The following is a 21,895-nucleotide window of genomic DNA, read 5'->3' as shown; positions in this document are numbered from 1 at the left end:
CAATGGAGGGTATCTTCAATGTGGAGGTGGAATTTTGTCTTCACAGGGACTGTGTGGTGCTCATTCCTATCAGTACCGCCATGGACAGATGCATGTATGACAGGTAAATTGGTGAGGACAATATCAAATAGGTTTTCCCCTTGTTGGCTCCCTCACTACCTGCTGAGCCAGTCTAGCAGCTGTATCCTTGGGGACTCTGTCAGCCCAGTCAGTAGTGATGCTCCCAAGCTACTTTTATTGATGGGCATTGAAGTTCCTTACCCAGGGTACGTTCTGTGTATTTGTCACCTTCAATGCTTCTTCCAATTGGTGTCCAACATGGAGAAATTCTAATTCATCAGATGAGGGCAGGGGTAGGTGGTGTAGTAGGTGGTAATCAGAAGGAGGTTTCCTTGTCCTTGTTTCACTTGATGCCATGAGACTTCATGGGGTCCAGAGTCAATATTGAGGACTCCGAGGGCTACTTCATCCTGACTGTGTACAACTGTGCCTTGCCACCTGTGCTGGGTCTTTCCTGTCAGTGGGACAGTCCACATCCAGGGATCCAGGTGGAGGCAGTGTCTGGGACATTGTATGTAAGTTATGATTTTTTGAGTATGATTATGTCAGACTGTAGCTCGACAAGTCTGTGGGACAGCTCTCCCAATTTTGGCACAAGACCCTAGATGTTAGTAAGGGGGATTTTGCAGGTTGACAGGGCTGGATGTGTCAATGTCATTTCTGGTGCCTAGGTTGATGCTAGGTGGTCTGTCCAGTTTCATTCTATTTTTGAGACTTTGTGGCTGATTGATAGAACTGAGTGGTTTGCTAAGTCAAAATAGAGTGCAGTTAAGAATCAGCCTCATTGCTGTGGAATCATACGTAGGCCAGAATAGGTAAGGACTGCATATTTCCTTACCTAATGGACATTAGTAATGAACCCAGTGGGCTTTTAGGACAATGGTTTCATGGTCAGGTTAATTCATTTTTTTAAATTCCAGATTTATTAATTGAATTTAAATTTCACCAGCTGCCTTGGTGTGATTTGATTGCATATCCCCAGAGCATTAGCCTGGGCCTCTGGATTGCTGGTCTAGTAACATTATCACTCTGCCATCACCTCTCCCTAACAAGGGAATCAAAAGGTCTGGTCGGCAGGAAAATGGAGTTGAGGCTACAATTGGACCAGCCATGATCTTATCAAATGGCAGGGCAGGCTGGAGAGGAGAATGACCTATACTTGCTGCTAATTCATAGGTTTGTAGGAATATAATTACATGAAGAGAGTTTGATTTTTTTTCCAATTTTGTCCATTAGTAACACCACAGAAGATCAACTGTTTCCAAACACTGAAGTGTTAAATATATTAAATGTGAAACATGTAACTCCAAAAAGGTTTTTATTTCTCTTTATTTTTAATCATCCTATCACTTCTTTCATATAACTTCTCATTTCTTTCGTCATGAATCTGTAGCTGGGAGAATATATAAATTGCTCTGCTGGTTTGCGAACCCATTTATCGGAGGATAGTTTGCCCAAAAGCTGATATAAATAAGCCAGAATTCCATTAGCGCTGAAGATTGGACACTCCCCCATCATCAGCTGAGTGGCACTGACAGCATGATGGCCTCTACTCCAAACAGGTGATTCAAATACTTTAAAGCATCACAAAAATAATGTATGGGAATCTGTTTGCCAGAGTAACAAATAATGGTCTTTACATAAATGATGAAGTGATTATTTAAATAACAGTAAGTCAATATGTTATGACTGTGGAAAATGTGCAATAAAAATATTAATTAATCTCAGCACTTCTCAGATGCTGCAGCCATTTCTCCGTGTCTGGGAAGCAATATTCTGCCAGCAGATACTGAAATACACGAGGGTTCTGCCATCAGATGCCTGCTCATCTTTTCCATCACTGTCTAGTTAGTAACAACTTACCTGAGGTTAAGGTTCAGATGCATTGGTAAGCATCGTAAATAAATAATAGCGGCATCTTTGCAGCAGAGTTCAGTTTGCTTTTACAAATTATTTTAGACCAAATTAAAGAAACATCATACTTCATATGGTGAACTAAAAACTATTGAATAATTGATATGTTATTCCCTGATCAATCATTGACAATTTACAATAACGAACAACCCCAACATTTACATGTGCCATTGTCAGCTATCACCTTGTGTCTCCACCCTCTCCAAATCCTTTTCAGAGACTGTCTTCCTAACCCTAACCCTAATGCAGCAGCTAACGATTTGAACCAGGAATAGTTCAGCAATTTTTATCCTTCATGGTACAAAATATGTATTAGCACAGAGTGAACTGAATTTTGGCTCATGCTTTTGTATTACTTGCTATGAGTTACAGTACAGGATAACATAATATTAATATATATTAGTATGATAATTTTACTGAAAAAAGACATTTTGTTGAAGTTTTTCATCTTACATTCATCAGGATAAGAATACAATGCAAGGGAAACCAACAAATGTATACTGTATGAGAAGAGAGTGCTGATTGGTTGGCAAGCGGACAAAAATCCAAAATGGATTTGAGCAATAGGGGAGGCTAGCTGTTTCATGGTGCTATTATACAGTAGCAACACGAGTGGTGTTCGCCACAAGCAGCATGCTACCGTCAAGCCAAAAATACATTTTGCCTATCACATAAATAAGTAATGTGGTACATAGATTTCAGTGCCAGTGTGACACGAGGTATGTAGGCCATAAGTCCCTAAGACTGGCAGATCGTATCAAGCAGCATATCCCTTCCGCTGTTCACAATGGGCAAACTACAGACCTTATCCAACTAGCCTGTGCTTGCAACTCAATACACAATATCCTCGTAGCTTTCACTAAACTCCTGGCAAGACGATTAATCCTGTTTAGGTGGAAATCAGGTGCACCCCGACGCACTCACAGTGGGTGAAGGAGGTGGTAGATACCATTAAGCTGGAGAAGATGAGGTGCAGGCTAAATGGGTCCACTGCTCGGTTCTATAAGACCCGGCAACCATTTATAGCGCATGTTGGGACGTTGCAGTTGGAGCTGGGTGAGTGGATAGCCGATGGCCACAGGACCCTGGGTACTCCTGCAGAACCCCACCCCTGATTGGTGGATGCGCCCTGGCCCTATACCTGAGTGCGCCCATCCATCCTGCTGAGACGTGGGGGCCAACACAAGAACTTTTCTCTTCTTTCTCTTTTCCCCCTCACTTTCTTCTCTCTCCTTCGCTGTCTCTCTCTCTCTCTTTCTTTTTTTCGCTCGTTAGTTTATAGCCTGGGTTGATTGGGCGCTCAGTTGGTTCTCCAGCGTCCCTCTGCCTTTTTATTTTCATATTATTACCACCATTCCCGGTGCAATTAGACAGGACTCGGCGGGGGTGGGTACCTGGGGTACCAGGGGCTTGTCCCCTGGCCACAGAGAGCCCTGAGCCCAGTCACATTGGAATGCACACGTGAGCACTGTGTGGATCTGTATCTGTGTTTGTTTGCTAAGTAAAATATAGGAAAATCTTCAATAAACATATTTTTAAAAAGTGTCCAACATTAGATGTGATTCAACAATTGGACAACATTTGCTAAATAATCTTCAATGTGCTAAGAATTACGCTGACAACCAATTTACGATTGTCATTTGGGCTCACAAAAATACATATATTTATACACAGGGCCCTGTCCTTTGCAGGCAGAAAAAACATGTACACACATTGTGCCATTTCAGTTAAACAAAGTAAGTGACAGCCATTCTTAGTTGATTCTTCAGGGCAATGCTTTGACCAGAGTCAAGCTGCCTGATTTAAATTTTAAACAATGCTTGGCAGTTAACTCTCAGTTACCTTCAACTGGTGCATTCTCTATGGCAATGCCTCTACCAGAGTCCACTTGTCAACCAATCAGCAGTTTCTTTTCATACAGTATAATTTGTTGCTTTCCTTTACTTTTTTAAAAATTCATTCACAGGATGTGGGTGTCACTGGCTGGGCCAGCATTTATTGCCCATCCCTAATTGCCCTCCATTTTAGAGGGCATTTAAGAGTCAATCACGTTTCTGTGAATCTGGAGTCACATGTAGACCAGATTGAATAAGGACGGCAGATTTCCTTCCCTAAAGGACATTAGTGAACCAGATGGGTTTTTACAATGATCGACAATTGTTTCACGGTCACCACTAGACTTTTAATTCCAGATTTATTTTATTGAACTCAAATTGCAGCATCTGCCTTGTTGGGATTCAAATCTGGGTCCCAAGATCATTGAGGCTCCGGTTTACTGATCCAGTGACAATGCAATAATCCAATTGCTGCTGTCTATGGAATGAAGGTGCTCCCATATCACTGTGAGGGAGTTCCAGAATTTTGAGCATTGGTGAGCAGGTTATTGGTGAGTAAATGCTGCTTGATAACACTGTTGATAACATTTTCCAACACTTTTCTAATGATTGGTGAATAGACAGTTGGGATGCTAATTGGTTGGGTGAATTTCTATTGCATCTCTGTGGACATAAGACAAAACTAATGAAGTTCTGTGAGGGGAGGAGGGAGAGATAGAGAAAGGGAGAAAGAGAAAGACAGAATTGAATGAAGGCAAAATGCAGAAGCTGATTGTATCATTGTGGCAGATTATTATTAAAAATACTGTGTTCTACATTCATGACTGTGTTTGTCAGCTTTTTTTTGGAAGGAATTGAAGAATCTATTACCTAATGCTCACATGGGTCGTCACAATTGGTACCCAGACAAAAATACTTTGTTCAGTGTGAAGAAGCAGAGACCAGCAATTTAATTAATTACACAGCAAGTATAGGAATCTGCAAGCCAGTTGAAAAATCAATACCTCGAAGTCATCCATCCTCTCAAATACCTGTCCAATTCTCCCTTTCATTTTCCATGCTTTCTGCTTCCCCAGACAATCCACACACTCACTACCGTGTTCCAAGTAGTTAAATCTAAACTCTGCAAATTCTTTCTTCTAAGCTTGAGCACATATGCCCTGATTTTAGAATTCACTAATATCTCAAACAAATCAGAATTCTATTTATCTATTCCCTTAAAAATCTTGAATACTTGAATAATATCTTCATTCACCGAGGACTTAAAATAAACTTTATTTATTCGTCAAAAGTAGGCTTACATCAACACTGCAATGAAGTTACTGTGAAAATCCCCTAGTTGCCACACTCTGGCACCTGTTTGGGTACACTGAGGGACAATTTAGCATGGTCAATGCACCTAACCAACTCGTCTTTCGGACTGTGGGAGGAAACTGGAGCACCCGGAGGAAACCCACGCAGACATATGGAGAACATGCAGACTCCGCACAGACAGTGACCCAAGCCGGGAATCGAACCTGGGTCCCTGGCGCTGTGAGACAGTAGTGCGAACCACTGTGCCACCGTGCCACTTCTTTACCCCAGAGTTAATAATCACAGGTTCTTCTCAGCTCAGAGGCCTTAAGCTAGAAATCCGTGTTTTCCTTTTACTGCACCATCTCTAACGCCTGGATATCCTTGCCGTAGTACACAACCAGAATTGTACACAGTACCTCAGGTGTGGATGTACCAGTTTCTTGTACAGACTCATTATCATCACCAACTATTTGTGCTCCATCTCTCTGGCTAAACATCAGTTTATGCGGTTCTCCTTACTGCTGCTACACATGGTGACATTGGCTTCAGTAAGTTTCTCCAGATTACTCTCTTGTGTTAAGTCCTATAATATAGAAACATTTATTTGATATTTCTTGACCCCAAAATTCTGGTGGAATAGTTTATTTATCTATTTATTAGTGTCACAAGTAGGCTTACATTAACACTGCAATGAAGTTACTGTGAAAATCCCCTAGTCACCACACTCGGGAGCGCCTGTTCAGGTACACTGAGGGAGAATTTAGTATGGCCAATGCACCATGTGTCCAGATCACCACAACCTGTCCTGGTCCTCCCATGTCGACACTATAGTTAAGATAACCCACCAACGCCTCTACTTTCCCAGAAGACGAAGGAAATTTGGCATGTCAGCAACGACTCTCATCAACTTTTACAGATGCACCATAGAAAGCATTCTTTCTGGTTGTATCATAGCTTGGTATGGCTCCTGCTCTGCCCAAGACCGCAAGAAACTACAAAAGGTCGTGAATGTAGCCCAATCCATCACGCAAACCAGCCTCCCATCCATTGACTCTGTCTACACTTCCCGCTGCCTTGGCAAAGCAGCCAGCATAATTAAGGACCCCATGCACCCCGGACATTCTCTCTTCCACCTTCTTCCATTGGGAAAAAGATACAAACGTCTGAGGTCACGTACTAACTGACTCAAACACAGCTTCTTCCCTGCTGCTGTCAGACTTCTGAATGGACTTACCTTGCATTAAGTTGATCTTTTTCTACAGCCTAGCTATGACTGTAACACTCCATTCTGTACTCTCTCGTTTCCTTCTCTATGAATGGTATGTTTTGTCTGTATAGTGCGCAAGAAACAATACTTTTCACTGTATGTTAATACATGCGACAGAATAAATCAAATCAAAACTTAACCAGCATGTCTTTTGAACCATGGGAGGAAACCGGAGCACCTGGAGGAAACCCACGCAGACACGAGGAGAACGTGCAGACTTCACACAGACAGTGACCCAAGCTGGGAATCAAACCCAGGTCCCTGGTGCTGTGAGGTAACAGTGCTAACCACTGTGCCACCGTAGACCTGTAAGGAGAGCATATCAAGTTATTGCGACAAATGCTGTGACAATGGAATGAATGTATTTGATGGAGAAGATCCTGAGAGGTAGGATTTATGAACATTTGGAGAGGTAAAATATGATTAAGAATAGTCAGCATGGCTTTGTCAAAGGCAGATCATGCCTTACAAGCCTGATTGAATTTTTTGAGGATGTGACTAAACACATTGATGAAGGAAGAGCAGTAGATGTACTATATATGGACTTCAGCAAGGCATTTGATAAGGTGCCCCATGCAAGGCTTATTGAGAAAGTGAGGGGGCATGGGATCCAAGGGGACATTGCTTTGTGGATCCAGAACTGGCTTGCCCACAGAAGGCAAAGAGTGGTTATAGATGGGTCATATTCTGCATGAAGGTCAGTCGCCAGTGGAGTGCCCCAGGGATCTGTTCTGGGACCCTTACTCTGTGATTTTTATAAATGACCTGGATGAGGAAGTGCAGGGATGGGTTGGTAAGTTTGCTGATGACACAAAGGTTGGAGGTGTTGTGGATAGTGTGGAGGGATGTCAGAAGTTGCAGCGAGACATTGATAGGATGCAAGACTGGGCGGAGAAGTGGCAGATGGAGTTCAACCCAGATAAGTGTGAGGTGGTTCATTTTGGCAGGTCAAATAGGATGGCAGAATATAATATTAATGGTAGGACTCTTGGCAGAGTGGAAGATCAGAAGGATCTTGGGGTCCGAGTTCATAGGACGCTCAAAGCAGCTGTGGTTAAGAAGGCGTATGGTGTACTGGCCTTCATCAATCAAGGAATTGAGTTTAGGAGTCGTGAGATAATGTTGCAGCTGTATAAGACCCTGGTCAGACCCCACTTGGAGTACTGTGCTCAGTTCTGCTGTCCTCATTACAAGAAGGATGTGGAAGCCATAGAAAGGGTGCAGAGGAGATTGACAAGGATGTTGCCTGGGTTGGGGAGCACGCCTTATGAGGATAGGTTGAGTGAGCTCGGCCTTTTCTCCTTGGAGAGATGAAGGATGAGGGGTGACCTGATAGAGGTGTATAAGATTTTGAGAGGTATTGATCGAGTGGATAGTCAGAGGCTTTTTCCCAGGGCTGAAATGGTTGCCACAAGAGGACACAGGTTTAAGGTGCTGGGGAGTAGGTACAGAGGAGATGTCGGGTAAGTTTTTCACTCAGAGGGTGGTGGGTGCGTGGAATGGGCTGCCAGCAACAGTGGTGGAGGTGGATTCGATAGGGTCTTTTGAGAGACTTTTAGATAAGTACATGGAACTTAGTGAGATAGAGGGTTATAGGTAATCCTAGTAATCGCTAAGGTAGGGACATGTTCGGCCCAACTCGGCTCGTTAGAGGGGTCAGTTTTTGTTCAAAGCGTGCAGGAAGGTTTTTTGACTCAGTATGTAGACAGGCCAACTAGAGGTGAGGCTATATTGGATCTGGTGCTGGGAAATGAGCCAGACCAGGTGCTAGACTTGGAAGTTGGTGTGCATTTTGGTGATAGTGACCACAATTCGGTTACGTTCACCTTAGTGATGGAAAGGGATAGGCATGAACCTCGGGCCAGTGGTTTTAGCTGGGGGAAGGGTAATTATGAGGCTATTAGGAGAGAATTAGGAAACATAGGTTGGACTAGGAGTTTACAGGGACTGGGAACGTCCGACATGTGGAGTTTTTTCAAGGAGCAGCTACTGCGAGTCTGTGATAGGTATGTCCCTGTCAGGCAAGGAGGAATTGGTAGGGCTAGGGAACCGTGGTGCACCAAAAAAGTTTCTTTGTTGGTTAAAAAGTAAAAGGAGGCTTATGTTCGGATGAGACGTGAGCACTCGGGTAGTGCACTAGAAAGCTTTAGATTGGCTAAGAGGGAGTTGAAGAGCGAGCTTAGAAGGGCTAAAAGGGGACATGAGAAGACTTTGGCGGATAGGGTTAAAGAGAATCCTAAGGCGTTCTATAGGTATGTCAAGAACAGAAGGTTGGTTAGGGCAAGTTTAGGGCCAGTTATAGATGGCAGAGGGAAGTTATGTGTGGAACCGGAGGAGATTGGTGAAGCATTGAACCAATATTTCTCTTCGGTGTTCACGCAAGGGGACATGAATATAGCTGAGGAGGACACTGGGTTGCAGGGGAGTAGAATAGACAGTATTACAGTTGATAAGGAGGATGTGCAGGATATTCTGGAGGGTCTGAAAATAGATAAATCCCCTGGTCCGGATGGGATTTATCCAAGGATTCTCTGGGAGGCAAGAGAAGTGATTGCAGAGCCTCTGGCTCTGATCTTCAGGTCGTCGTTGGCCTCTGGTATAGTACCAGAAGATTGGAGGTTAGCGAATGTTGTCCCATTGTTTAAGAAGGGGAACAGAGACTTCCCCGGGAATTATAGACCGGTGAGTCTCACTTCTGTTGTCGGCAAGATGTTGGAAAAAATTATAAGGGATAGGATTTATAGTTATTTGGAGAGTAATGAATTGATAGGTGATAGTCAGCATGGTTTTGTGGCAGGTAGGTCGTGCCTTACTAACCTTATTGAGTTTTTTGAGAAAGTGACCAAGGAGGTGGATGGGGGCAAGGCAGTGGACGTGGTATATATGGATTTTAGTAAGGCGTTTGATAAGGTTCACCATGGTAGGCTTCTGCAGAAAATGCAGATGTATGGGATTGGGGGTGATCTAGGAAATTGGATCAGGAATTGGCTAGCGGATAGGAAACAGAGGGTGGTGGTTGATAGTAAATATTCATCATGGAGTGCGGTTACAAGTGGTGTACCTCAGGGATCTGTTTTGGGGCCACTGCTGTTTGTAATATTTATTAATGATCTGGATGAGGGTATAGTTGGGTGGATTAGCAAATTTGCTGATGACACCAAAGTCGGTGGTGTGGTAGACAGTGAGGAAGGGTGTCGTAGTTTGCAGGAAGACTTAGACAGGTTGCAAAGTTGGGCCGAGAGGTGGCGGATGGAGTTTAATGCGGAGAAGTGTGAGGTAATTCACTTTGGTAGGAATAACAGATGTGTTGAGTATAGGGCTAACGGGAGGACTTTGAATAGTGTGGAGGAGCAGAGGGATCTAGGTGTATGTGTGCATAGATCCCTGAAAGTTGGGAATCAAGTAGATAAGGTTGTTAAGAAGGCATATGGTGTCTTGGCGTTTATTGGTAGGGGGATTGAATTTAGGAGTCGTAGCGTTATGTTGCAACTGTACACAACTCTGGTGCGGCCGCACTTGGAGTACTGTGTGCAGTTCTGGTCCCCACATTACAGGAAGGATGTGGAGGCTTTGGAGAGGGTGCAGAGGAGGTTTACCAGGATGTTGCCTGGTATGGAGGGGAGATCCTATGAGGAGAGGCTGAGGGATTTGGGATTGTTTTCGCTGGAAAGGCGGCGGCTAAGAGGGGATCTCATTGAAACATATAAGATGATTAGAGGTTTAGATAGGGTGGATAGTGATAGCCTTTTTCCTCTGATGGAGAAATCCAGCACGAGGGGGCATGGCTTTAAATTGAGGGGGGGTAGTTATAGAACCGATGTCAGGGGTAGGTTCTTTACCCAGAGGGTGGTGAGGGATTGGAATGCCCTGCCAGCATCAGTTGTAAATGCGCCTAGTTTGGGGGCGTTTAAGAGATCCGTAGATAGGTTCATGGACGAAAAGAAATTGGTTTAGGTTGGAGGGTCACAGTTTTTTTTTTTCTTAACTGGTCGGTGCAACATCGTGGGCCGAAGGGCCTGTTCTGCGCTGTAATGTTCTATGTTCTATGTTCTATGTAACTTTGTGGGCTGAAGGGCCTGTATTGTGCTGTAGTTTTTCTATGTTTCTATATATGCTCTAGTGTGATTAAGAGCAGCTGATACTATTGGGGAATGGTTAGAGCACATAAATAAAACCAGTTTTGACACGTGTGGGGGAAACTGTGTGAAAAGGAAAAGTAGTCTGCTTATGTTATACAGGGTTTTGTGACTAAACCGGTGTTGAAGACAGACTGGTTTCAGCTACTTCCTTTATCAGTTGTCTGCTCAACAGAAAAACATATCATTCACCTGGGAACTGCAATATGGGATGGCCCCTGGAAAGTTCAAAAAGTAAAATACTGCAAGTGCTGCAAATCCAAAATAAGAATAAAACTTGCTCAAAACACTCAATAGGTCAGTCAGCATTCAGGCAAGAGATTCAAAGTTAATGTTTTGAGTAGGTAGGAATGTATGAATTTGGAACAGGAGTAGGCCATTTGGCCCCTCGAGCATGCTCGACCATTTGATAAGATCATGGCTGGTCTAATTGTGGCCCCAACTCCATATTCATGCCTATCGCCGATAGCCTTTGAGTCCCTGTTTGTCAAGAATTTTTCTACCTCTGCCTGAAAAATATTTAATGACTGTGCCTCCACACTCTCTGGTGAAGGGAATTCCACACACTCATGACCTTCAGAGAAAGAAATTAATCTTATCTCCACCTTAAATAGGAGACCCCTTATTTTTAAATGGTGTCCCCCAAGCTCTAGTCTCTCCCACAACAGGGAACATTTCAGCATTCACCATATCAAGTCCTTTGAGAATTTTATACATTTCGGTAAGATCATCTCTCATTTGGTCGATGACATTTCAACTGAGGTAAATGCATACAAACTGTACAAGGGTTTCATGGCTTAAGAGTCAACTGATTACTACATTTGGGAATCAAATGCTCCAGAGGCTAATCGCTCTACAGGTTTCTAAGACTGGATGACTATCGGCAGACAGGGTAAGAAGCAACAGGTACTGCTAGAAAGGGATCATCCATGGAGCTGGCTTTATCTCATAGGTACACATTTTAAAAATCCTGGTGATATGGAGAGAAAAAAGGGTGCCAGAGGACTGTAAACAATGAGCAATTAGAACACACTGAATAGAAAGAGATTACCCATTCGGGAAACAGTACAGGTATCAAGAAAAGACAAGCTGGTGAATGTGGGGAATTCCATAGTCAGGGGGCTTGATATTGGCGTTGCTTCTGTGAACACAAGTATCAAATGATATGATGCTTCCCAAGTTCAAGGATTCAGGACATTGCAAAGTGTATAGAAAGAATTCTGGGATGAGAGGGCAAGCAGGCTATATTTATAACTCATGAAATGGAATGCAGAAAGATCCCATTAGATCTGAAAATGACGAATGTCCTCCTCTATTCAAGAAAGGAGAAAGATAAAAAGCGGGAAACTACAGGCTGGTTAGTCTGACATTTGTCTCAGGGAATATGTTAGATTGTATAGCAGGGCACTTAGAAAAACTTAATGCAATTAGGCAGAAGCAACACGGTTTTGTGAAAGGAAAATCATATTTAACTAACTCATTGGAGTTCTTTGAGGAAATCATAAGTAACATGGATAAAAAGGAACTTGTAGATGTGTTGTACTTGGATTTCCAAAGGACATTTGATAAGGTGCCACATCAAAGCTTATTACACAAAATAAGAGCTCATGGTGTAAAGGGTAACATGTTCGCATGGATAGTGGATTGGTTAGTAACAGGAAGTAGAGAGCAGGGTTAAATCAGTAATTTTCAGATTGGCAAGCTGTAATTAGTAGAGTGCAACAGGGATCAGTGCAGAGTCAGGAGTAGCGCTCCGAAAGCTCGTGATACCAAATAAACCAACTTTAACCTGGTGTTGTGAGACTTCTTAATGTACATTTAGTGAGACCACATCTAGAGTACTGTATACAGTTTTGTTCTCCTTATTTAAGAAAGGTCATAATTATGTTAGAAACAGTTCAGAGATTGTTCCATCAAATTATTCCTGGGATGAAGGAGTTATCTTATGTAGAAAACTTGCACAATTTGCATATGGCTTGCATCCATTACAGTTTAGAAGAATGGGAAGTGATTTTATTGAAACATAAGATCCTGAGGAGACTTAATTGGGCAGATGCTAAAAGAATGGTTCTCCTTGTGGGAGAGTCTAGAACTAGGGGACACATTTTAAAAATAAGAGGTGTCCCATTTAAGACAAAGATGAAGAGAATTTTTTCTCTCCGAGGTTGTTAGTCTTTGAAATTCTATTCCCCAGAGACCAGTGGAGACAGGGTTATTAAATATTTTTAACACTGAGTTAGGTAGATTCAGTTCCAGCATCCGCAGTAATTTGCTTTTATTCAAGTAGATTCTTGATTGACAAAGGAATCAAAGGCTGTGGGAGCAGACGTGAAAGTAGAGTTAAGGTGTCAATCAGATCAGCCATGATCTTCTCAAATGATGGAGCAGGCTTGAGGGGCCGAATGGCCTACTTCTCCTAATTTATATGTTTGTACGTAAGTTCATATGTAGCACTTCTAAGATAGTAATCTTTGGATTACCTCTAGTGACGCATATTAGACTAGACAGGAAGAGAAGTATTAAAATATCAATGCGTAGTTGCAAAGATGCTGGGTAGAGGACAGAGTTCAGATGCTTGGGGCACTCAGATCACTTTTGAGGCCAAGGAAGGCTGTGCAAAAGGCCTTCACCTAAACCAGAGATGCATCTAAGTTTTTGTGAAAAGGGTAAAAGGGCAGTGGGAAAATATTTATAATATATAATAAATGAAAGCAAAATACTGCAGAAGCTGGAAATCTGAAATTAAAACAAAAAATACTGGAAATACTCAGCAGGTCAAGCAGGATCTGTGGAGAGAAACATTCCAAGTGGATTTATAGCAGGTTGTAGGGAGGAGTTGGGAGGGGGGAAAAGTTAAAGTTTGTTTATTAGTCACAAGTAGTCTTACATTAACACTGCAGTGAAGTTACTGTGAAAAGCCCGTAGTCGCCACACTCTGGCACCTGTTCAGGTGCACTGGAATCCACGCTGTAAGTCAAAAATTGAAGAAAAACCCCAGCAAAGCAAATTGGCAGAAGACAGCTACCCAAATAACAGTTTTATGCATGAATACAGACATTATAAGGCATAGAGCTGGGTTGAAAGCAATCAGGTTAAATGGTAGGATGTAGCAGTTATTGCTGAGATCTGATTACAAGCTCGGCATGATTGAGCGCTAATAATTGCAGTTTATAGGACATATAGAAAGAAAAGGAAAATAATGGAATCAGGAACAGTAGCAATAATGGAATGTAACGTGAGGTTTAAGCACACAGACTGCACAAAGGTTAAAAAAGGTTCCTTGTTTCACGTGTTCAGGCTTGTCCTGCTGCCCAGCTCCTGGCTGCAGTCTTGCTCCCTGCTCTCTCTATGATACTTCTCAGACTCAGGGGTACTGAGGGGGTCTCACCTCCCCTTCTAAAAACTCTTACAGCCCCCCTCAGAGGCTTCAAGCTGCCCTTAGGCTCCTGCCACGCTATCACTCATAAGTCCTGACTTTGTCCTGGTTGCTTCCTCCCTCACCCCACAGCATCTGGCTCTGTTCCTCAGCTTGTTGGAGACCTCTCAGTGTCCCACAGGGACTGACCAGTTCCTCAAGTTAGTGTTCACCCTCACCATCTGCTGCCATGGGACTAGCTACACACTTCTCTGCCTGAGAGTTGCAATCCGGGCAACTACACATATTAGGGTGACACAGTGGTTAGCACTGCTGCCTCACAGCACCAGGGACCCGGGTTCGATTCTGGGCTTGGGTCACTGTGTGGAGTTTGCACATTCTCCCTGTCTCTGCGTGGGTTTCCTCCGGGTGCTCCGGTTTCCTCCCACAATCCAAAGATGTGCAGGTTAGGTGGATTGGCCATACTAAATTCTCCCTCAGTGTACCTGAACAGGCGCCAGAGTGCGGCGACTAGGGGATTTTCACAGTAACTTCATTGCAGTGTGAATGTAAGCCTACTTGTGACTAATAAATAAACGTTATTGCATGGTAACTGTTTGCTGAGCATTTGGGTCATCAGCAGGTTCAGTTGAGCTCTGGTAGCCAGCATGTCCATATGGGTGGCAGCATTTTCTTTGTTCAGTAATGATCGGGAAAAATGGCAAGGGTTGGGGGGGGATGTTATCTGATCTTCCATCGAGATGACCTTCTCAGCCACACTGGCATTTTCAATGGGATCTAGGCTTCGGAATGGATCAGCCATGTAGAGGTCCAGGTGGGTCATGTCTCCTGGGATCGTATGATTGGCAGCATAAAGGCCAACCAGTTTCCCCTGCCTGGTGCTCGCCCCCACCATCGCCAGCTGCTGCGGGAGGCCCTGCTATCGAAAGAAGGCAAGACTACAAGAGCGAAAGAAGGGATTTCAAAGGACTCCCTGTACTTTGGGGGTGATCCCAGTAATGCGGGGTGAGATTGGGCGGTCCTGCCATGCTGCTGTCAGTGAGAAAGATGATGCAAGCGTTAAAATAATGCAGCAGTCTCCAGGTTTGTGTACTGCAAATTTATTTAAATTGCTCGCGTCTCCCGTGGGCGTCTGGAACGAGGCAGAAGTATAAAAGTTGAGTTTGGTTGACTCTGTACCACGCAGAGAGAAAGCTGAAACTGTTCTGCCTCGCTTCAAACGCAACTGCAAAAGATGAAGCCGAAAGTGCAGTCCCGGACCAGAACTAAACCGTGCTCGTTAATCTCATGTTGCTCTTTTGTGCACCTTGCTGCCACAGTTGTTTACATAGCAGTGCTAATTACACTTCAAAAGTAACTCATTGGTCGCGGAAGCACTTTGACTGGCCCCGAGGACATGATAAGGCAACTCACACACACACACGAGGCTGAATTCTCTTTCGTCCTTGCTTTAAGGAAAGCCTTCCCAATGGGACAGAACATGCCTGAGTTTTAACGGCCATTTTAAATTGGGCAAGCCGGTAGCACTGCCCTTGTGCTGTGTCGACTGGGATTAGACGAGCTCATTTACATGGGATCTGGCACCGAAGGGGCAGCTTTCTCACCAAGTGGATGACTGGTGCGAAACGGGCCGTGCCTCTCAGCAAGAGGGATTTCCGAGCTCATTTCTGTCTCCAACAGTGACCCAAGAGATCCTGTTGTCAGTGAAAGCGCGTTTGGGCTTTCCAGCTGCCCCCTCACCCCTGTGAACTGGCTCTGAATGCAGATTGGGGGAAAGGAGCTCAGCGCAGCACACTGCAGCCCGCTACCTATTGCAATCGGAATTCACCTGCCAGCCGCTAAAGCAGAATTCTATTAGTATTGTGGGTCGGTGCGAATGCGGGAAATGCGGAATGAAGATAGAACAAGACTCGTCGTCTTTCTACCTCCCGTTCATGGCACGGTTTAAATGCTGCAGCCACGCCAAGGCAATAAAATTCACAGTTTCAGTCTTAGTTCGGTTTTAGTCCCAGAAATTTATGTTCATTAGTGTGTGTGTGTGTCTGTGTAGGAACGAAAAGAATGAATATGAAAAGTGGAATCAATCAAGTAAATGGGCCTTTTGAACAAAATTAATACGCTAGCGAGAACAGCCTGGGATTGACAAGTAATTTTGTTTTTCATAAAGTATAAACTTGATCAAAGAGGAATGTTGTGGGTACAATAGTTATTACAGTGTGCATGGTATGTCATTGCAGGCAAAAACATGACATGACTAAAGAACATTATATAAGTTAACCCCCACTCTTTGCTATGTGGATCAATGCATTTTAACCTTTTTTGGGTAAAGATTGTTATCAGGTTTTTGGTTCTGAATATTACAAATGAAGATTTCGTACATTTAGACCACAAATATTTTCATACCTCGAAGTGCTTCCAGATAAAAATAATTGAATTATGCTCGTATATTCCAGTTAGTACTTTCAAAAAATGTATTCTTTTGGTTGACCTGTGAGCTAGCAGTAACTTGTTTGTAGATTCTGACAATTTGTGCCTCATACAAGTTTCTTTTTATCTTACCTCATCCTAATTTCCAATTATCTTCAGCCTGACGAAGAGTCACCCAGACTCGAAACGTTGGCTCTATTCTCTCTCCACAGATGCTGCCGGACCGACTGGGATTTTCTAACAGTAATTTGTTTTTCTTTCCCCCTTTATCTTGTTTTACAGTAAGTAATAAAGCCTTTCATGAAGTTGACCAGTAACGTGGACACAACGAGACACCATTAAACACCAGTTATCACCGGTCACTTTCACATTGTTCGGAAATAGATTACTGATTTGTAAAATACTGAACCCGACTGCGTTAGTAGAAGTGGCCGGGTCATTGAATTTATTCAAGGCGAAGTTCAGATAGATTTTTGATGGGGGCAGACAGGAAAGTGGACCAGATTTACCAGGCTTAAATTATTTTATTCACGATTAGCAAATTGATGCGTGGTCATGTATTTCTTAAACCAGCTTTTCATTTTATCAAATATTAATAACCCCTTGATGATTTTGCAAGTAGATATTTCACTTGTGAGCAAACTAAATGATGTAAAAAAAACGCGCTACGATTTGTACCTCAAAATAAATGATTGTTCTGAAAAGAAAATGCTTACAATCACACGGCATCCTCCTTACTTGGAAGAGATCAATTTCCAAACCAGGGTCTCTGATCATTTAAGATGCCAATTGTTAAAAAAACTGACAGCTCAAATCGACTTCGAATTTAAATTAGTCACATATCAGTCACATTGGGGATTTTCACAGTAACTTCATTGCAGTGTTAATGTAAGCCTACTTGTGACCCTAATGAATAAACTTCAAACTGTGAAAATCCCCTAACTTCATTGCAGTGTTAATGTAAGCCTACTTGTGACACTAACAAATAAACTTCAAACTGTGAAAATCTCCTAACTTCATTGCAGTGTTAATGTAAGCCTACTTGTGACACTAACAAATAAACTTTAAACTGTGAAAATCTCCTAACTTCATTGCAGTGTTAATGTAAGCCTACTTGTGACCCTAACAAATAAACTTTAAACTGTGAAAATCTCCTAACTTCATTGCAGTGTTAATGTAAGCCTACTTGTGACACTAACAAATAAACTTTAAACTGTGAAAATCTCCTAACTTCATTGCAGTGTTAATGTAAGCCTACTTGTGACACTAACAAATAAACTTCAAACTGTGAAAATCCCCTAACTTCATTACAGTGTTAATGTAAGCCTACTTGTGACACTAACAAATATCCATCTGTAGATGTGTGTACCTAATTAAATATTTATCTGTATGTCTGTGCCTAGATATTTCTCACTCTCTATATTTATATACAGGAATGATAACATTTCTGCCAGGGTACTGGTGGCGCTGATGGCATACAATTTCTCTCTCTCTCTCATCCTTATATTTCATACCTTGGCCACTGAGTTTTAAATTTCCCGCGCCGCATTCAAATTGTGCCGCAAAGCCAAATGTTTCAGAGAGAGAGAGAGCAGGAGATGGGGGGGGGGGGGGGGGGGAGGAGGAGATGATTGGCAGGGCCAGAGGTGGGGAGGGGGTAGACAGACAGACACAGACAGAGAGAGAGAGAGTGAGGCGCGCGCGCTCTGGGGTGGGTGGGGGGAAGGGGGGCCATCTCCAGGGCAACCTGCCCTTCCCCATAGTGAGCGCCGGCCGCTGCCCGCAGCTCGCGCGGAGGTGCTGCTGCTGCCGCCTCTGGAGGGGGAGGGGGAGGGGGAGGGGGGAACGGGGGGAGGTGGGAGTGGGGGAGGGGCAAAAAAAAAGGGGGCGGCGGAAAGGTAGGTGTGTCGCAAAAAAAAAATGAAGTGTCGCAAAGAAGGCTGGGGGTGGTTGCACGCGTCCTGGAATTTGACAGCGCTTATCAATGAAACGAGAGAGGGAGCGGATCATGGCGGATGGCCCCAGGTGTAAGCGCAGAAAGCAGGCAAACCCGAGGAGGAAAAACGGTGAGCTTGGCAATGAAGAGGGGAGGGGGGACAGCAAAGTGGTGTCCAGAGAGAGGGAGAGGAAAGGCTGGACAAGGGGGAATTCTCATAATCCCCCCCCTTCTACCTCACCATATACTTTTGTGGAAGCTGGAATTAGGTAGGGAGGAGGAGGAGGAGGGGAGAAAGAGTGTTGGTAAAAGAAGACGAGGGAAGAGAAGCTGGATATATATTTATGTATAATCAAAAAAAGAGAGAGAAACAAAAGAAAAACTTAACTCGGAGAAACTCGGTTGTGCCAGAGACGGATTTTTAAATCGGGAACTCGACACACACACAGATCCGTCCCAGTGTTTATGCTGATTATTAGTTGGGAGTTTGGTGGTGTTTTTTTTGTGTTGTGTTGTGTGGTGAAGGGGGATTGGGGAAAGTGCGGTGAAAGTTGGGAGGCGAGCAGTTGTTGGTGCTGTCGGTGTGGGATCATTACCTGCTCCCTGGCCTCTCTCTGCTCCGTCGCCTAGCGGTTCATGGCCCTGGACCGTTATGTTGCTGCCGCTCCCTCCCAGCTCTTTATCTGCTCAGTCAGATCCCTCCCTCCCCCCACTCTCTCTCTCTCTCTCTCTCTGTTCTTGCACCGACCCCCAGGGCGAATTAGACAACAGAACACTCCTTTTCCTTTTCCAGTTCTTTTTTTTTTGTTTAATTTTTAACGCATCCCGTATTTCAAACTCCACTTTAGTTGCTTCAAAGGGAGGGGGTGTAAAAAAAAAAGTAAAAGTGCTCGTGAGCGAGGAAACAAACGCACACCGTTATTTATTTATTGGCTCTCCCTGAAAAGTTCATTTTGCTGCACTATTACCTGACGCAGTCGAGAGTTTAAAGTGTTTTAAAAGAGGAAGCGAGACTTTTTTTTTGTTGTTTGAAGGGATTTCTTTCCCTCCTCCTCCTCCCTGGGTGTAAACATAAACAGTTGGTGAGGTTCGGGTTTTTTTTTGTCCCCCTCCACATTATGCTAAAAGGGAAGGCTGAATCCAGACGCTTGTCTTCTCGGTCCGGGTACCTGTTTGGTGCCGAATTGGTTGGGGGTGGGGGGACGGGGACGTTTGAGCGAATTACAGGGCCTCTGGCCCGCTCCACTGACTCGGACTCTAGGTTTGAGAAAGCTATATAAGGAAGACATTTACGTTACAGCCGGGAAGGAGTTGAAACCACCCCCCCCCCCTCCTCTTCTACATTTGTTTATATAAACTTTTATTGTGTGTGTGTTGCGTTTTGTTTCTGGGAAAGGTGATGATTGCCTCTGGGGGGGTGGTGGTGTCGGTTGTATTTTTAGTCCCAGTGTTGCAATGATTTTTATCTGTCCTGTTGTAACTTTAAAGGTAGGGAAATTTTCCCTCTTCAGGAAAGGCAAGCTAACGGTGTGTTAGCATCTCCCTCCCCCCCTCTGGCATTTTAACAGTGCTTGTGTATTTTCTTGTGCAATGGCCACATTTTAAACGCAGTTCAAAAACCTATTTTTCTCTCGCGGTGTGTACCTTTTGGAATAATTTTAAGCTTTTTTGTTTTTTTACAAAAAAAAACATTTTGCCCCAGTGGTTGATGCTAAGTTGATGGGCTTTTCCTGCTGACGAAATTGTGACATGTGCGCCTGCCACAGCGAGCGAGCGAGAGAAGGGAGGGAGAGCGATGTAAACATGTTTACCTGAAAAATGGGACTGTTACGTTGTTAAAAATGGCAAGAAAACCTGGCGCCTGCATATTTATTCAGTGTGTGCTTTTGAAAATCAAGTCGCAATGTAGGATTGAAGCGGAATTATAAAAAAAAAGAGCAAAGTATTTCCTTTCGGCAGGAGAAAGCGATTCCCGATTGTCGTGTGGAGCCGAGCTGACAGGCTGCAGCAAATGGCAACTTGTGCAGGTAGCAATGGTGTTAGTTTCAACCCCCTCTGTCTGCTTCAGTCTCATGGGAGAGATTTATTTACCATGGTTGCAGTAAGGTTACTTTCCTTTGTGTTTTTGAACGGGCATCATTTGTTAAGGGCACTTCACGTTTTAAATTCAAGCCTTTAAGATTTTATTTTGAAATTGCACATTGGAGATGGGAATAGAGGCAATTGGTATTCGGTCTCCCTTTTTTGTGTTTTTTAACCTCGACAAGCACGCCCTGGTATGTGTTTCGTCTCGGTGTGTCGTTCCCTGTGTGTGTGTGTGTGCTGGGGAGGGGTGTAGCGGTCGTTAATAACTGATTAGATTGACGCCTGGAAGCTCCTGCAGAGAAGCTAAGTGGAGGAGGGGGAAGAATGAACGTGTTTGTGTTGGGTGGTGGTTTTTGTGCAAGACGTGCGCACAGGTAACAAATGCGGTGGGCGCAGGGAACATTTTTTAAAATCTGAAGTGTTATTACATCCGTTTAAATCACTCTTCTCCTGCCATCTCCAGAAAAACAAATCTAGTTAACCGATTGTGGCACATAGTGTTAAACGACTGCTCTGTATCGCTAATCCTATTGGAGCAGCCATAAATCTTTAATATTTTCCCTGGTGTGTGCATATGCTCTGTCTGCCCACTAGGGTAGTTTCTTTTAATCTGTCCAGATTAAAGCAATTGGCTTTCAGTTTTGTTTTTACAAATTGGAGATTACAGAATTCACTAGTTCTTCATTGCACATTTTTCCCAAAATATACTCTGAACTGAAAATTCACAAATTTTATTAATAGAGTTAACATTGCACAAGATGCAAACCAAATCAGTTTCTTCAGTATTGTATGTTACTACATTTACAAGTAATATTTCCAGTGCTCGTTACATGTTCGTCCGAGCCCGAGGAGGTTTTACCCAATTTCCAACGCCTCAGTGTAATAAGGTTGAATGACCTCAGAAGATAACCATTGAGCCTGAGCTTTAGTGCATCCCTCACCACCTAGTCCTGGACCTTGGAATGTGCCAGTCTACAACACCCGGTTGCGGATAACTTTGCACTAGAAGACAGTTCTCCGAATGCAATACTTGACTGATGAGTGATTTATCCAAGTCTAATCTAATTTTTTGTAATCTGGTTCGTAACGTAGTTTAGTTTCGTGTACCAATATAGCACCTGCATCTCTCTCTTCTTGTGAGTCGGTTTTCATTCCTATGAAATTAAAATCAAATGTGCTTAGGAAGGGATTTCCCCTACATTTTCCAATTTTGAAATACATACTTTATTGAAACAGAAAATAGAACCAGGAGTAGGCCTTTCAGCCCTTTTGAGCTTGCTTTGCCATTCATTTTGATCATGGCTGATCACCAAATTCAGTGTCCCAAACCCACCTACCCCCCCCCCCCCCCCCCCCCCGCATATCCCTTGATCCCTTTAGTCCCAAGAGCTATATCTAATTTCTTCTTGAAATCATACACAATTGTGAGATCTGCCAGCAAGCTGCTTTCTAAACTTCACTTATCAGATGCTGAGAAAGTGTGTTAACAGAACTAAATAATCTCTGCTTAACTATTTTCTGGGAAAGCAGATTGATGGGTTCAGGGCATGAATTGAGAACGAC

At 43.5% G+C, this 21,895-nt stretch overlaps 1 protein-coding gene across 3 annotated transcripts in view; it reads left to right on the top strand.

Annotated features, from left to right (window-relative positions):
• Positions 1–14,793: 14,793 nt before the first annotated feature.
• zeb1b (zinc finger E-box binding homeobox 1b) overlaps positions 14,794–21,895 on the top strand; it is a 160,275-nt gene continuing 153,173 nt past the window's right edge. The window contains exon 1 of one of the 3 annotated variants that reach the window (XM_078233502.1): positions 14,794–14,967. In XM_078233502.1, coding sequence (XP_078089628.1) covers positions 14,883–14,967 — 85 coding nt within the window. In that variant the 5' untranslated portion in view covers positions 14,794–14,882. Of the gene's footprint in view, positions 14,968–18,290; positions 18,378–19,979; positions 20,275–21,895 lie in introns of those variants that run through there. The other 2 variants (XM_078233511.1, XM_078233520.1) reach the window with 2 other exon arrangements.

The sequence above is a fragment of the Mustelus asterias genome, chromosome 2 (genome assembly GCF_964213995.1).
Source record: "Mustelus asterias chromosome 2, sMusAst1.hap1.1, whole genome shotgun sequence".
Taxonomy (NCBI): Eukaryota; Metazoa; Chordata; class Chondrichthyes; order Carcharhiniformes; family Triakidae; genus Mustelus; species Mustelus asterias.
This window is presented reverse-complemented; position numbering and strand designations above follow the sequence as displayed.